The 17,195-nt window shown below is 48.1% G+C and overlaps 1 protein-coding gene across 2 annotated transcripts in view; it reads right to left on the bottom strand.

The window, feature by feature from the left end:
* LOC135279873 (serine protease inhibitor Kazal-type 5-like) overlaps positions 1-17,195 on the bottom strand; it is a 95,490-nt gene that overhangs the window by 3,732 nt on the left and 74,563 nt on the right. Inside the window, exons 2-13 of one of the 2 annotated variants that reach the window (XM_064387420.1) lie at positions 15,012-15,037; positions 13,813-13,940; positions 13,235-13,301; positions 11,532-11,659; positions 11,398-11,449; positions 8,990-9,120; positions 7,866-7,938; positions 7,333-7,394; positions 6,440-6,521; positions 3,518-3,645; positions 3,089-3,152; positions 109-161 (exon numbers count right to left, since the gene is read on the bottom strand). In XM_064387420.1, coding sequence (XP_064243490.1) covers positions 156-161; positions 3,089-3,152; positions 3,518-3,645; positions 6,440-6,521; positions 7,333-7,394; positions 7,866-7,938; positions 8,990-9,120; positions 11,398-11,449; positions 11,532-11,659; positions 13,235-13,301; positions 13,813-13,940; positions 15,012-15,037 — 947 coding nt within the window. In that variant the 3' untranslated portion in view covers positions 109-155. The remainder of the gene's footprint in view (positions 1-108; positions 162-3,088; positions 3,153-3,517; positions 3,646-6,439; positions 6,522-7,332; positions 7,395-7,865; positions 7,939-8,989; positions 9,121-11,397; positions 11,450-11,531; positions 11,660-13,234; positions 13,302-13,812; positions 13,941-15,011; positions 15,038-17,195) is intronic. The other variant, XM_064387421.1, reaches the window with a different exon arrangement.

The following is a 17,195-nucleotide window of genomic DNA, read 5'->3' as shown; positions in this document are numbered from 1 at the left end:
CAGAACCCTCTGTCCTGGCCCTGGAGTTTGTCAGAACGAGGTGAAACACAGCCTCCTAAGGACATGCTGGCCAAGCAGGGCTAAGCCACTGCCCTTCTCTATCCATACCTTTGGTCACAGCTGATCCCTGGTGTTTGCTGGCAGTCTGAACTCCATTACTCCTGGAAAGGAAGAGCAAAAAAAAAATAAGCCCATCCCCAAGCTTGACCACATCTGGGTGACACTGATGTGGGTGTGACAGCCTCTCAGGCCAGCTCAGTGCCACACGAGACAACTGCAGCAGAGCCTGGCACAAGGGCAGGCAGGCTGGGCCACTGCCAGCTGAGGAAAACAAGATTCATTTCAGCCTCAAGCTAGGTGCTTTCCACACCTATTTTCTAATCTGGAAAAGGTCCTGCTTTTCTTGTTTCCCTCCTTTCACTTCCTTTAAAAGTAGCATGGCAAAACAGAGCATTGTAAGGAAACTGGGACTTGCCCATTGCAAACGTGAGAGTTATCTGTTTGTTGAGAAACAGGTTCAAAAAAGAAAAGGAGAAACCCTGGATAACCCCTTTTTTCCCTGATCTGTTGACCAGCGTGGGCAGGCTGGTGACTACTGCCCAGGTGATTAGTGTGAAAAACCTTTGAACAAGTAAAGGAAGGAACTGCAAGATATGCAGGATTAAAAGTCAAATGTGCAGGAAAGACCCACAATCAATTCATCCATGTGACACAGCCCTGCAGGACCTACCAGCCAGTTAACTTACCAAAAAAAGATAGCTTATCCCACGATGCCAACCTATATTTGTCATCAGTAAAGCAGAATAGCATCAATGGAATTCAGTTATGGCAGAGACCTCCCAGGGAAGGTCTCCCCAGTGGGAACAGACTCTCTCTGCAGGAAGGTTTTCCACCCCAGCCATGCCCAGATACACCCTTTAGTGTCAGATCTCTCTCAAACCACACTGCTCCCAAGCCTTCCCACAAGCATCCTTCCCTGATGGCCATCAGGTCACCAGAGCCACCAGAAACAGCTGGAAGTCCAGCTGGAGCTTTGCAGGCAGGGGTGGCTGCAGGCCCTGGGCTGCAAAGGGATGAGGCAGCTTTAACACACATTTTTTCTCAGGTAACCCAGCACTCTCCATGGGTAATTTGAAAATACAACTCAAGGAAATACTACAATTTTGGGGTAACAATTTCTTATCTTCTTCCAAAGTATTTCACATTCTGCACATTGAAACTCTCTAAACCCATTTCTGATGCCAAAAGCACTGCTGGAGCTGCTTTCCTCCAGGTTTTAGTAGCATATACTGAGTGCCTGAATCTTCAGCAGAAAGAAAAATTCATTATACTGCAAGTGAGCATGAATTTTAGTGCTGAAAATAACATTGCTCTGTACATTGTTTATAAGCTCCCATAAATTTCCAGCCTGATTCTTCAGGTGACTTAGTAAACATAAAGAATAAATCATTGTGCAGGGGGCCTTTAGTTTTTCTTCCCTCAAGAAAAAAAATCCTATCACTTTGACTTCTAATTGCATCCATCTCTCCTTGGAATACTTAACACAGCTGCAAGCTCTCTGACTTAAATGGCATCTCCCTCTTATTGCAAGGGCTTGAGAGCTGTAACAGGTCAGTGAGACAGTAGGAATTCCAGACCAAGCACAGTTTTTTGGGAATCCTATCTATTTTTCCATTCCACAGTGTATCCAGTCTCATTCTGTCTTGGACACAGTCACTGACAGACTCTTGTAGTGCCTCATCTCCCTGTACCCACAGGCCAACTCCATCTCCCTAAAAACTGCGACACAGAGGCCTCCAGGACTGTCACAGGCAAAATTATTTCTCTCTGCACTGCAATCTCTTTGACTTTAAGCAAAGTTTAGAGCACCCTGCTGCTTTAGAGAAGAGGGGGAAAGGAGCCAGGTTTGGGGGATCTGCTGATGTCCTGGCACTGAGCAGAGGAAGGCATGGAATGGCACTAGAGCAGGATGGATCTCTCATAGCCCACATCCCACTGTGCCAGCAAACACATGGATACCACATCCATATTCAGAAGCCAGTGTTCCCACCCAAAACTTCCCAGAAACCTCTTTGCTATGTTCAATATTTGGATTTTCCATGGGTTTAGAGTGGGAACCAATCTACTTCCCTGGGGATAAGGATTCAGTTTCTCAAGAGTTCATGCCAACGAGGGCAGTCCTCCCCAGGTGCCACAGGACGTCCCGTGCACAGAGTCACCAACTGGGAGACACTGGCTGCAAATCCCAGAGCTGGAGGCTGTCCAGCTTGCACTGGTAGAAAGACAAAGCACAGCTAAGAAATGTTTAACTCATCTGCTCTTTGGGATTGCACAAAATGTCAAGGCTCAAGACCTTTCCCGAAAGTGTGCCACCTAGTGAATTATCTTAATTCCCCAACCATCTCCCTGGATATTATTTAGGGAACAAGCCCTTTATGCTTTACACAGTTCTGGTCTTTCTAGCTCCATCAAAGTTCCAGGAAGAAAGTCAGCTGTTTTCCCAAACATCACACTCCTACCACACAGCCTGGGCAAGACACAGAGACTATGCCCAGATTATGCATTAAATCAGAGCCTCAACCTGTATTTAAACATCTGGACCATGAGAATCTATTCCTGGGGCTCTAATGATCCTGTCACAGGTGCAGAGGCCAGGCTGGCTCCCCAGCAGGCACTTGGAGTAAAGTGGGATGCTACACACAGCCAAGAGGCACTTTCTTTTCTTCACCTCTTGGCATCATTCCACTCCAGGAACAAAATAAAATAGACATAGGAGCTTCAATACCTCTCTTCCCTCCCAGCCAACGTGGCTGAAGAGCAGCTGGAGAGCATGCCTCTAATTAGCCCGCTGTTAGCTGAAGGAACAAGCTAACTCTGTTAACCTCAGCGAGGTCCCAGTGTGGACACCCAGCTCCTGCTGAAGGGCACAGTGGGCAGCTGCTGAGTGCCAGCCCCTCCTCATTCCTCACTGCCTATTGTGGCTGCCTGGATCGGGTCAGCACAGGCTGAGATGGTGCCAATGGGGAATTTCCACCAGGGGAAAGGCAGAGAGTGATGTTGGGCAGCCCAGCTGTGGTTTGCTGCTTACCACTGCAGGGCCAGGCTCTTGGCACTCGCCTCGATAGTTTACCGTGATGAAGTTTGAAGCTCTCCTGCAAAGGGAGGACAAGACATTGCTTATTATTCACTTGCAATGCCACAGCTCTCAGCTGCTGGCATGACAGTCCTCTGTGGGCTCCTTAATGCTTTGATGCTACTTCCAATGTGATGGCATTTATTGCTCCCCAAACAATTCATGATTGGGCAGAGAGGGAATAGGGGACCCTGGCAACTTGTGTATCTTAATTAGCTGTCATCAGATTAATCTCAGGCATTTTGATCTATGTTTGCTTAACAGAAAAGCACCAAGGACACACTTGATAGTGAGTCATGATGTATCAAAACAAACACTGTTCTGCAAAAGACACTCGGGAATGGTGGATGGCCCTGTATTACTGAAATCTCTCCGCCTACTCACATGGCAGCTGAACACAAGTCACATTCATTTTTGTATGTTTTCCCATCAGTGCCACAGACTGGTTGTGAGGATTCGCTGCAGAAAATCCTTCCACCCTTTACCCCATGCAGAATTCGATCACAGTCCAGCTGAAGAGAGAAAGAAACCACATTTGGTGACGGTTCACTCGCAAGACCCTCCTTTACGTGGCCTGAAGGTGCTCACAAACCAAGCCTTGCTTGGGGCCCCTCTGCCCTCTATCACATCCAAACAGGCGACAGTTGAAAAGACACGTGTCTCTTGTTGGACCAGCCAGCCAAGCTTGGGAGGACAGAGCTCTGTCCTGTATCCCATCCAGCCAGGCCACACTTGGAAAGACACATGTCTCTTGACTGACCAGCCAGCCAAGCTTGGGAGGACAGAGCTCTGTCCTGTACCACATCCAGCCAGGTGTCTCTTGGCTGACCAGCCAGCCAAACTCAGGGGGACAGAGCCCTGTCCTGCATCACATCCAGCCAGGTGTCTCCTGTTGGACCAGCCAGCCAAGCTTTGGGGGACAGAGCCCTGTCCTGTATCACATCCATCCAGGTGTCTCTTGTTGGTCCAGCCAGTCAAGCTTTGGGGGGAGAGAGCCCTGTCCTGTATCACATCCAGCCAGGCCACACTTGTAAAGACATCGTGTCTCTTGTTGGACCAGTCAGCCAAGCTTGGGAGGACAGAGCTCTGTCCTGTATCACATCCAGCCAGGTGTCTCTTGGCTGACCAGCCAGCCAAACTCAGGGGGACAGAGCCCTGTCCTGCATCACATCCAGACAGATGTCTGTTGTTGGACCAGCCAGCCAAGCTTTGGGGGACAAAGCCCTGTCCTGTACCACATCCAGCCAGGTGTCCCTTGCTGGACCAGCCAGCCAAGCTTTAGGGGACCTCACTCCCCGCTCACCGATCCACCCCAACACCACAGTCCGCGACAAGGTTTATTTCTCTCAAAGCACATCCATCTTCTACCTGCACCTCGCCCTCCTTACCAGCATGCCGACCCCGTTCATCCCCAAGGGCTGGGCTGGAGCCCCGTGCCGAGGCGAGGCGCAGCGGCACGCCGCGCTCCTGCCGCCCCCCGCGGCACACCGGGGCTGTGACTGACCGGGCTGCCCCCCTGCTGCCTCCTAGCACGGCAACGGGAACTCCCAGGCACAGCTTTCCCTGTGAGCCACACACCGAGGGAGCAAGGAGTGACCTTTAGGGATCCCCCAAAAAGCCTCCCGCACCCTCGGAGTGTTTGTACAGTCATAGCAGATTTCCGACAGCAGAGGTCAGGGATAGCACAGCCTGTTCCCTGGCACGCACAGCCCCTTCCTCAGCCCCAGGAAAAGAAAAAAACCGAGACGAAGAAGCAGTTAATGGGCTCCCGACCCCTTTCTCCAGTGCTACAAAATGCGTTGCGATGGCTGCAGATGGTGCGATGGGTCTGAGAGAACATTCCAGTTCCTCCTCCACCTGGAGAGGCAGCATTCAGCACAAAAATGATGGCTTATCAGCAGCAGGCAGCACCCCAGGGAAGGAGGATTTCGTGCCAGGCAGAACAGGGGGAGGCTTTGGTGATGTTGGGGTGCTGTGATAGCACCTGCTGGTTAAACGTCACTTGCTAATTTCCATAATGTGCTGCTTCCTCCCTCATCTGGCTAATTATCAGTGACGTGAGAGCAGACAGTGCTGACCTTTGCAATCCTCTGCCGGATGCCTTCCCATGCACCAGACACTGCTGCCTGCACCACAGCCCAGGGCAGGAGGCCGCCCCACCAGCAGCCCCACACATCACAGGTGCCAGCAGCCAGTGCCACCTCTCCTCTGGCTCTGGGAATTGTCTGTGACAAAGCCCACAAGCGGCCCTGCAAAGAGGAGAGGAGCAGAGCTGCTCCCTGAATCACCTCTGGTCTGTCAGGCTCATCGGCATCCACTCCCCCTCCGGTGCTACCAGGAAATACCACAAAGCCCTGAAGCAGACTGGCCTTATTACACCTAATGCTTCCTCTGGAATACATCAAAATTACAGTACCTGAACTATCTATTGGGGTTTTAACTCAAATATCCCTCTTCTTGAAGTGGTTCGTGGCAGAGGCTTCAGAGAGAGTTAAGGCAGTTGGTAGTAAGATCCCTCCAAATCCATAGAAACACATTTCCTATCTCTTCCAGAATGTTATTTAAATTACTGTATGAAAAGTCTGGAGGGATTAAAACATCAGGTATTTTTTTAATCATCCTACCTCTAGACAACACCCTGTGATAGCGAGATCCACAGTTTAGTCACCCTTTTTACGGTAACTTATTTTCTCTTATTAGTTCACATTTTCCACTTTTAGCTTTGTTGGAACTATTCCATTTTCTTCTCATGAGAAGGGAGAGCAGACACCCCCACCTTCCTCCTACAGTATTCCATACACAGTTGTCATCTACCACTCAGAGTTTCCCCCTTTAGCACTCATTCCTTCTGCCAAACTTGTCCTCATCATCCCCTGGTCACCTCCACCACACTGCTCTGACCATGGCCTTTATCTTCTCAGCATGGGGAGGTGACACCCTTTACCCTATTTTGGCTTCATGCGGGGCAGGATTCCAACCTGAGCTCAAGACCCACACCCCCAGAGCAGGGGGGCTTCCACAAGGAGCCAAGCCCTTCCCTTTGTTTCCATGCCAGGTGATCCAGGCGATTTCAGCAGGCTACAGACCCTTTCACTCATTCAAACCCTTCCAAGGTCATGAGCCAAGTGAAAAGCTTCAGGGTTAAAGCAAGAGTAGGAAAAGCTGCTGGGAAAGGAGGCTCAGCACCAGCAGAGGAGCATCCCATGGGAAAGGTCCCCATTTGTGCCCACACGGGTGCCCCCCCAGGGGCAGGAGCCCCCTTTGTGCCCACACGGGTGCCCCCCCAGGGGCAGGAGGTGGATTTACCGTGGGGTCCTCCTGGCTGTCTCTGCTCTGTGACTTGCGGCCCGGTGGCCGGTTGCAGTTCCTGCCACGCTGGACTTGTGGGCTGGCAGAGAGAGCAGAGATCCAGTTCAGCACCATCTCCTTCCAAACAGGGGGAGCAGAGTGCAAACCCACCCTCCCTGCAGAGCCCCACGGCTCCTGGAGGGCTGTTTTCACCATGGTACCCACCCACCCCAGGAGAGGAGAGGGAGGGAAGCCCCCAGGCACATGCTGAAAGGGAGGAAGCCAACAGCAGGACACAGCCTTGCCCTGTGCTCAGTCTGAGAGCACCACCACCCCAGGGCTCTGCAGCCCTGTGTCTGTCTTCCCAGCAGCCCTGTGTCTGTCTTCCCACTTGATGTAAGGGGGACATGAAGGAATTGCACCAGGCAAAAGCAAGAAATCTCAGCGTGACCCAGAAAAAGCAGCAGCCGAGTCCTGCTCAGGGCCAACAGGTACAAAACAAACAGCTCCTGCCTGAGCAGTGCCCAGAAAGCACATGGTGCACCAGGCACTGCCTTTGAGCCAGGGCCAGGCACGCACGTGGGCACTGCCAGGAGACAGATTTTGCTGGACAGAATGTCCTGAGAGGGATTCTGAGCACAGCAATCACTGGTGCTTCATACACAGAACATCAAGGCCAAAATGGAGCAAGGGTTGCAGGAGAGACATGCCCCAGTGTGTGTAATTCCTCATCACCAGCTCAGCCCGTAGGAAGAGCTGTAGTGCACTGCTCCAAGCCAGGCCATGCTGCTCCTGTGCTGTCCAACCATTCTTGCTCCAATTAATCTCCTGACCACCCCCAAAAAAGACATGGAAGGGGGCAGGAAGCAGTGCCAGGGGTGGTGGTGTGTGTGGGGACAGGCTGAACTCACCCTCTGCCCGAGGAGAAGGGACGCCTCTCGTTTACACCCTGCCGTGAGCCACCACAGTTCTTCTGCAAAATGAGCAGAACACACTCAACAACCACAGAAACAACTTCCATGCAACTAGGGAAAAAATCTAAAGCAGCTCCTGCCCTGCTCCCTGATCCCCCCTGACCTAAAGAATTCTGTTCTTAAAGTAGCAGGTTTGATGCACTCCATACCCACCAAATGTTATCATCCAAGGGTTCACAGGATTGTGGGGAGTCTGAACCTGCCCTTTATCTCTCATATAGCATCACATCACTGGGAAAGTGAGAGGGGCAGTTCTGTCAGGTGCAAACATGTCCAGTTTGTATGCTCACACTCAGGTCCATCCCACAAAGGAGGGAAACAAAAGCTTCTTCCCCACGATTAGCTGGCTACAGAATCCTAAACACCTTGATCACCCCAGGCTGACCACAGGCAGTCCCTGGCCATCCTGATCCCACAGGCTCTCACCAGACCCTTTATGAGCTCTGCACAGGCTCTGAGCTCCATCTCACCTGCTTTGTCCTCTCTGAAGTGGGCAATTTGTTGCGCTGGAGAGTTCCACCCCCTCTCTGAGCTTCCTTTTTGCTGGAAGAAGGGAAGAGGAGAAGTGTGAGTGCCACCAGCATCCAAGGGCAGTGTCAGTGTAAGACAATGCATGCCAGTGTCATGGCACTAGGTCCCACCTTCCCATCCACAGTCCCTGTTCCTGATGGTCCTGTTCCTAATTCCCACTCTAAGGCTTCTCCCTTTCTCCTCCAAATTCCCACTGTATGCTACATTTTTGTTCCCAGTGGCTGCTTTTATATCAGATCTGCTTCTGCACAAGCTCTATGGGACTAGAGAGAGAGAGCACATCTGGAAGGCAAAGTACACATGTGGGAAACTCCTCAGGAGCTGCCTGTGCCCGACAGTCCCCTGGGAAAGGGCCTGCTCTGTCACCCTTGCTTCTCCTCCTCTACTCCACACTGCTTCCCACCTGCCCTCTGGCCCCTAGTGCTGAAAGGGAAGGGGGAAGAGGAGCCCTACTGCCAGAGCACCTCTTGGATGTCACCCTTTTTACGGTAACTTATTTTCTCTTATTAGTTCACTCATTCAGTTCACATTTTCTTATTAGTTCACATTTTCCACTTTTAGCTTGACACCACTGGGACTGAGGGCTCTCCCAGGCATTGCCCAGAGGCATCTTCACAGGCAGAAGCTGCACTTCTGCAGCCAGAGGTTTCCCTCTGTGCTGCTGCTGCTCAGGGGAAGGGGTATATTGTATTTGCAGGGTGCCCAGACAAAGGAAGGTATGATGAATCTATGTTCTCAGAAGGCTAATTTATTATACTATATTATATTTAAGAATACTATACTACGCTATACTAAAGAAAACAGAAAGGATACTTACAGAAGGCTAAAAAGATAATAATGAAAACTCGTGACTCTTTCCAGAGTCCCAACACAGCTTGGCCCCAAAACAACTCACAGCAGAAACTAATGAAACAATCTCTAAACACATTCCAAAGGAGCAAAACACGAGAAGCAAATGAGACAAAATTGTTTTCCTTTTTCTCTGAGGCTTCTCAGCTTCCAGGGAGAAAAATCCCGGATGAAGGGATTTTCCAGAAAACATGAATGTGACAGGGGTACTCACAACTTCTCAGCACACATGAGGCACTTGTTGGTGTGCTGCCTGCCAGAGGCGTCCCGGACAGGGGCGTTCTCCCTGGTGCAGGACAGGCGGCCGCCAGCCTCAAACTGGGAGCGGAACTCGCTGCAGTCATCCTGCGGAAGGAGGGCAGGGTTAGGGCACTCTGTCCTCCTTGCCTTATTGATCAGATCCTTAGAAACCTGGGGTTTTCCTGCCAGGAAAGCACGGAACCACCACAAATGCATCACAGGAGAGTCTGGGTGGGGGTGAGAGAAGAGGGTGTGCAGTAGCAGCCACTTAGCATATAAACAGAGGGGTGAGTCAGAAGAATTCCGGGTCCTTCTGCCTGCACAGCACGTGTTGGGAGTTTTCTAGTATGGTCCCACTAATTATTATTCTCCTGGCTGGGCTATCCAAAGCATGCCAGTGATGTGACCGATACAGCAATGAAGTCACTCCCTTTTCTCCCAACATCCTTAATACATGGCTACAGCCTTTTCCCAGATTGTAGCTCAAGATAATTTTCTTTACAAAGCGCGTAGGATCCTCCAAACCCGCCACACTTTGGGACGTGTCAATCAAGAAGTAGCAGTTAAAACATAAAAGCACAATGTAAACACACTTAATAGCCCACGAGCACAGGAAGGTTGTTTGGAGAGTGGATGATTAATTTGTTCCTTGTTCAAAACTGCTGTACAGAAACTGTGTTAACCTGCCCCTGTTATGTAACACAGATGGAAACATTCAGTCCCCCTAATTTCAACTATTTCACACACTGCAATAGGCAGTTCCAAACAGCAAGTACAAAGGGTAAGGAAGTGACTTCTGCTTACCCTTTTCTTTTTAAAAACAGCTTTTAACGCTTGCAATTTTCTGCCCATTTTGTGCACAGTTTTGCTAGCTCGCATGAAGGTCCTTGGCAGGTCACTGGGCTCACCCTTTGCTTTGCTCAGAAGTTTACAACACCTCATCCTCTCTGCAGGGGAAGTTTTCCCCAGTGTTGTTCTCATCCCCCATCCAGGACTCCCCAGCCTCCAGCTCCTCAGCTTTCCCACCAGGGTGATGCTGGCAACTTTCCCTAGAGCCACCCCAGCCACAGGTAGCAGAGATGATCTGGCCCTGGATGAGCTTCTCCTGCTGTGCCAACAGCCATAAAGCATTGTCCCATCAGAAATCAGTGTTCTACCCACTCCAGAGGGGCTCCCCATGAGCCTCACTGCTTCTCCCCACCACCAGCTCACACCCCTGCACAGTTCAGGCAATGATTTCCCTTCCCAACAAGCCCAGGGAAGCTCTCCCTGTTCCCTGGGACCAGCCCAGCTCAGCAGCCCAATCCTCTGCTGACAGATCTGCCTTTCCCTAAGAGCCTCTCAAACATTTTCGCTTTGAGCCAGCATTTCTGGAGCCCTGTTCAGGCCTGACCTCTGCTTCAAAAATCTCACCGAGTACATCTGAGCCGTGCATTTGCCTTTTTCATGGCCTGTAACATCCCTGACCCACTAATAAATGCGGGGCTTTCTTATCCTTTGTCACTTCTACCCAATGAGTAGGAATTCTTGTTAAGCACTGACTGTGTGATCTCGCACTGCCATTACATTTTATCTTGTTTCTATTACTCCAGGCCTCAGCGCTATCCAATTAGTCTTGAGTGATCTGCTGATCCTCCTCTGCTGATACTGCCTCCCAGCTTTGCCATCAGCAAATTTCACTTACACTTCTATTTTTTGGTGCCAAAGTCATTAGAAAAAGCACTAAAACAGGATTATCCCCAAGACTGAAGCTTAAGGGGGCCACACCAGTCCCTACCACAGCAGGAATCAAGAGCAAAGTGGTGGAAAGCAACTATTTTCCCCTTTACTGGGCTGTTTTTGCCAGCAAAGCATCAGTGCACAGCAACATGGAGGCTGCAGCGTGCCAGGGAGAAGGTGGCAAATCACAGCTCCATGAGAACAAAGTTTCCAACAAAAAAAAGCTAAAACTGAGCCACAGGCCTGGAGATAGTGCAGAGCTGACATCTCCCAGAACACAATGATCTCTTAAACTGTGCCGAGTTCAGATTTAGGGCTTTTCACACATTTCCCTTTTCCACTAATTAGCAGCCTCAGCAAAACTGACCTCTCCACCTGAGAGCTGAAATTTGGGACAAGACAGCACACCTGGCTTCCTGCTCTGTCAGGATTTGCCTGTCCCTAGATCCACAGGTCAGTGGGGCAGACCATAATATTCAGGCACAAGTTGTTCACTTGAGGGATTTAAGAGCATGAATAAGAAATAAGGAGCATAAAGAAAGTGGATCTCAAAATTAAGTCAGAGGAGAAAGAGCAATGGAGTAGAATAACATTCCTTTTTCTGTGTCTTGGGTGAAAATCCAATAAAGTTCCATATTGACCTGCCTAATACTTTAATCTCACCTTATCTTTTCCTTGTCTGTTTTTAGATAACTTCTGCTCATTCTCCCTTTTGCTGGAAGAGAAGAGAGATGAGAAAGTGAATACCAGGGTGCTCCAGGGAGGAGAGGTTTCCCAGGCTCCTCTCCTTTACTCACAACTTCTCTGCACACATGATGCACTTATTGCTGTGCTGCTTCCCAGAGGCATCCCGGACTGGGTCGTTCTCCCTGGTGCAGGAAAGTTTCCCTCTGTTGAACAGATCCCGAAACTCCCGACACTCATCCTGTGCAAACGCCAAAAGCATGGTTTGACACGGATATGCTGAGAGAGAGGCACATCTCCCACAAATCCACAAAGGATTATCCACCCAATGAATTGCATTTCAAATGTTATTTTGCTTCCTTGAGGCGTAACTTGGTGGAAAACCATAACATGCAGCATAAAACAAATAAATCCGTATGTTTAGATCAGCGGATCTGTCTTTTGCATCCAGGGTAGCCTTGTTGCTATTTCTAACAGATAACACATGCAAGAGCCTGCCTGAAGGACCTAAGCTCTGCTCTAAGTATAAAATCCACAATTTCAGTGAATTTTAAATGAGAAAGTCAGTTTTCCCATCTCTCGTGAGAGAACGCACAACTAAAATTAAAGAATTTTAAAATCCATGCACAGTAAAAAAAAAAAATGAAGCTGCAGGCATAAAAAGATATAATCCTTGAACACCTCCTATTGCCAGGTACATGAGAGAAAGAGGTGGGTGTTTTTACCTTCCACTTAACATGATGGTATGTGTTAATTGAACCAAAGCACTCTATTTCACAAAAGGCTTTTGTAGCAAAGCCTGCTTAAGCATTTCAGCCCAGATTTTACTTTTCTCTGAACAGCTTTCCTCTAAGTTTCAGGGCAAGTCTGGAGCACAAGAAACACATGGAACATGTGAGGTCTTCAGGTTCATTTATGCAGCACTTACAACCTTTATCTGTTGTGTGATCTGTAATACAGTTTTTCTCTCACACCATGTAGAGGAGATGGCTTGATAGCTTATCCCAGTTCTGCAGATGGGGAAGTCAAGCCTAGAAAATTACTTGCCAAAAGCCAGACAGAAAATCTATGGCTTAACAAAGAAATTCAGTGTAGGTCTCTTCCTGATGCTGTAAAACTGTCTTGCTGCCTTCAGGACCACACTTTGGCAAGTCAGATGTCTAAAAAAAAAAAATCTCCCTTAGGACAGCTATGCCTTACAAAGCCTTTAATTTGTCCAGACACACAAGAGCCAGAAAGCTACCCTGCTTAACCAGATGTAAAAAAAATAAATAAATCAATCACCACAACCAACAGTATCTGATGGAAACCAATTTGCTCCCATCTAGAATAAAAACCCAAGGCTAAAAGGACAGCTCCCTCCACATAGACCTGCTATCTAGAAAAACAGCCATGGCTAAAAGAAACCACAGGTGCATCAACAAGATAAACAAGGGACAATTAGAGGCAGCCTATTCCCACACCCTGCCCTAGTCAGAGCCCACGTGTGCCAACCTTGCTATTAAATATTTGCCAGATTCCAGTGGTGCCTTATAAACAGGCAGGCATCCTCCCGAGCCAGGGCTCTGGGTCAGGCACGCACCGGGGGTGCCGTGATTGCCTGGGAGGAGCCGCCAGGAATTTTGGTTCCTTTTATGCTGGTGGATGGCACAAAGCCTCACGCTCTTCCCACGGCTGGGGATGTTTGCCCTGCTCCCCTTTGGCAGGGCCCTTTCCCACGCTGCAGACGAGGAAGCGCCCTGGGCAGCGGGTCAGAGGCAGCAGACGAGATGCCACCACCAATAAAACTGCCTCCAGCAGCCGTGCTTCACCTCACCTTTCCCAAGGAGTTCACATTCCTGTCCATCTCTCCACCACTCCCCTGGGTTTTTGAGTCTCTTTCCCTGCAAGAAAAGGAGGCGTGAGTGACGGGGCAGTGAGCAGTGCTTGGACACAGAGCCAAAACAGGGGTGATTAAAGGCCAGTCCAGCCAACCCCACCTCCCCATTGCACAAGGCAGCAGCACAGACCAGCAGCAGGGCTCAGCTCCCTGACACACGTCCAGGGTGTTCAACATCACTGCTCTGGGGGCACTGTGCCACCCTTTCTCCCTACCCAACAACCAGCTCTCCCCATCCTAAGAAACACCATCTATGGAAACAAGACATTAATCTGTGGAAGTTTTCACTCTGCATTTGTTCCTCACGCTCTGTGATGAGTCCCCACCATGTGATGAGCTGGGGAGAGCTACTGGGCTCACAGGTTTGCTGAAGAGCTACAAACTGGTCTGGCTGGCCAGGGACAACAACTTTATAGCACGGAGCCTCCAGAGAGTTGGCTCCCTGCTACGGGAGGAGAGGACCTGCTGTGGGTGGGCAGGGCTGCCCCTGGAGCCAGCAGGCAGCTGATACTCACAGCAGCCTTTGGCACATCATGCACTTGTTGAGGTCTCCTTTTTTATTTGGGCTGCTGAAGGGCTCCTTGGTGGTGGGGCAGGAAAACTTCCCGCTGCGCAGGAGCGACCAAATTTTCCTGCATTCGTTCTGAAAAGCACAGAGGAGGGCAATCAGTGGAGGCTCCCAGCAAGATCCTGAGAACTGTTTGTTCGCACTGAATCTTTTTTGGGTGTGCTGCAGGCTCCCAGCAGCACCAGTTTGCTCACACAAACCACGCTCCTCCTGCCCATGCCTGGCCACACACCACACGTGGCACAGGCTGCACCCAGAGCCCTGCTCGCGGCTCCCGAGGCAGAAAATACAAGGAGAAAGTTCAAAACCCATTGCAAGAACCATTAATCACGGGGAAAGGAATATATATTTAAGGAACACATTTAATTTACATACAGCTGCAAATTGCTGCCCGCTACAGCAGAGAACTGCACGTTATAAAGTTAGCCAAGAGCAGAAAATACAGCCCTGGAAGTGCCAGAGGGATGCAAGAGGAATGAACGGGCCAGAGTGACTGAAGAGTGATTCACATGCAAGACAAGCACAGAAAAGCACAACGCTCCCAGGAAGCAGAGCAGTAATATTGTGCAATGTTGCAGCAGCCCATTGCATCTTCTGCTGGGTAACTGAGATGCAGACCAGGGAGGAGCAATGAACCGTTTAGTTATTTTTGGCTACTGTGTTTCCCGAAAGGATCTTTACCAAGGAGACAAGCTTGCTTGATTAAAACATGAATGGAACTGACTTCTAAGTCATTGAATCAAATTATTTTCTGAGACTCAAAGGACTTGCCTTAATTCTTTTAATTATGAAACTCAGAAATTATAAGAAGCCGGGGTTTCTGCTGGATCAGAAGCTACATTCTAAAATATCATTAAAAATATAATTTATGCAATTTCTAACATCATTTCATGAGATTCCAGCCCAGAGCTGTTTGGATATGTTCTCATCATCATGCACCAAACACACACTGTCAGCTGGAGCCATTGCCATATTACCTAAGTGTTGTCTCTAAATATGGAGAGATTCACTGCTTTTTCCACCACTGAAAAAGCTTTATAACATCTAAGTATGGTGCATTTAAATGGACTTTGCTCAGAGCATGCATTAAAGCAGTGTAAGTTGGCAAAACAAAGGGAGAAGCAGAATAGAAAAGGTTGGACTCGCCTTAATTGAAGCTTGACTGGCAACATCTGCGACAGAAAAACCAACAATGAAACCATACAAAAATCTTTGAAGGGAAATTTTAAAGCAAAAGCATTTAATTAAAATACTTGATGCCATTTCCTAATCCACCCAAATACCTCTTGATAAAAGCTAATCCAATGCATTATTTCACACTGATAGAAATTCTCTAATGCCCAGTCCTTTCTGGAACATTGCACTTTTTGTCATTCAAATGCAAAATCACATCCATTTTTTGGAGTGTCTTTGTGCCCTTCTTTACTGTGTTACTTTTCTCAGGCTTAAAATCCAAGTTCCAAGGATGGCCCAGTAACTGTTCCTCCATTATTCTATACCTCTGCCTTGGTAGCTGCATCTAACCCACACAAGAATTTCTGGCATTCTTCACCATTCCTTAAAATTAGGATACCAGAGCAAGGCCATTGTTGTTTGTCCAAAATGACAAATTCCTTTTCAAGGCCCATTCCATTTGCAATACTTCACACAAATTATCAAATTAATAATGAGTCAGCAGGTGAGTAGCTGATACCTGTTTCTTTTTACTAAGCCACTTAAAGCTGGTATAATATGTTTCATCCTCCTTTGCATCATCAGGGGCATTGCAGGGAACCGTCAAGAAATCTTCCATTAGTGCTTTTTTCAATAGAAACTGGCAGGAAATTGAAAGACCATTGCTTCAAACCTAACTCCTGCTGAAGTCTATCTATTGTAGCCAAATTACTGCAGCCATGTGAAAATGCCTTCCTTAGCAAGTGTTGACAAGACATTACCATTTTTCTGAATTTACAAAAAATTGTATTACATTTTTGCTCAAAGTTGGGCTTTTTATGGAAGAATTCAGTCTGGTTGTAAGTTGGTATTCTTCCACTCAGATAAATGGGAGTTTGGCTTTTTTGTTTTCTTCTTTAACTGTTAATTCTATTAAAAATACATGCTTTCATCTACCAACACAACTTCAGTATTTCCACATGAAAAAGAAAGAGTAGTTAACAAGACAGGTTATATCAAACTAATACACGTAGAACAACAACAAAAAAATTGTTGTTCTACATGTATTGTTGCTCTTCTGCAATACCATCACACTGTTTTTAAAACAAGGGCTCTCTAATCCTCTCTGTCTTTTTGGGCACTCCCAGGCTGAGTCCTCTGCCAGTCCCAGATTCCAGCACAGAGAACATCACAAGTTACTGACCTGAGAAGAAGCAGAAAAATGCCAGAGCAAGGACCACCGAGGCACCTTCTATTTTCATGGTGAGGGTGGTGGCAGCTGTTTGCCTACGTTGGCTCTACTAGAGCATTGCTCAATGAAACCCAAAGAAAGGGCTCAGGGCTGATCACATATATATAGATGACCAGGTTCTCCGCCTTCCTCATGACATAACCTTCCCAAGAACCATCATTAGCTGCAAAAACCAGTTTGTTGACACTACTCTAAATTCTAATGATCTCATTAACACAATTAATTTCCATAAGGATGGGACATATTTGAGTCACTCCCTGCGTTTTGTCAAGGTAAGAAAATTATAAATAGATCACTTCAGATCCCCCACATAACCAGAGGGATTTCTTACCATCCTCAGGGTGGTTCATAAGGCAGTGGGACTCCAGCCACCACACCACAAACACCCTTTCATATCTCATCCAAATAGCTGAAAGGGTTTTATTTTAATAACTTGGCTGCAGAAGAGACAACAGGAAGGCCAGGTCACTCAAACCTCTGGAAGTCAGTCTGCTTTTATTAAAGCACTTCAGTATGAACCTGAAGAGTAAACATTCAGGAAATGTTGAAAAGCATCAAGTTTGAGGCTTTGTTGAAATTCTTTGGGCTTCATGCTACAGTTCTCCTAGCAGCTGTGTTAATGATAAAACCATACTGCCAAATCCTCATCTTTTCCCAGTTTCTCCCTGTTGTCTTCAGAAAAAAAATAAAAATGCAGTGTTATTAGTGAAAACCTTTCTTCAGCCCAGCTGGGACCTGGCAGACCATTATAGATGCTGCTCTTTGAGGTGTGTTGTTATTGATGCTAAAGGGTCCAGCAAAGCAGGCCTGCTCTGGGCTTTCCTAAAGAAGAGATAAGATGAAAGTAATCATCCTGTGCAGGGTTTCTCAGGAGTCCCGAGAGAGGAAAATAAAGATGACATCAAAGTTTTGGAATGTGATTTACG

Source organism: Passer domesticus, chromosome 13 (assembly GCF_036417665.1).
Source record: "Passer domesticus isolate bPasDom1 chromosome 13, bPasDom1.hap1, whole genome shotgun sequence".
NCBI classification, from domain to species: Eukaryota; Metazoa; Chordata; class Aves; order Passeriformes; family Passeridae; genus Passer; species Passer domesticus.
Note: the sequence above shows the minus strand (reverse complement) of the source record. Positions and strands in the feature narration are given on the sequence as shown.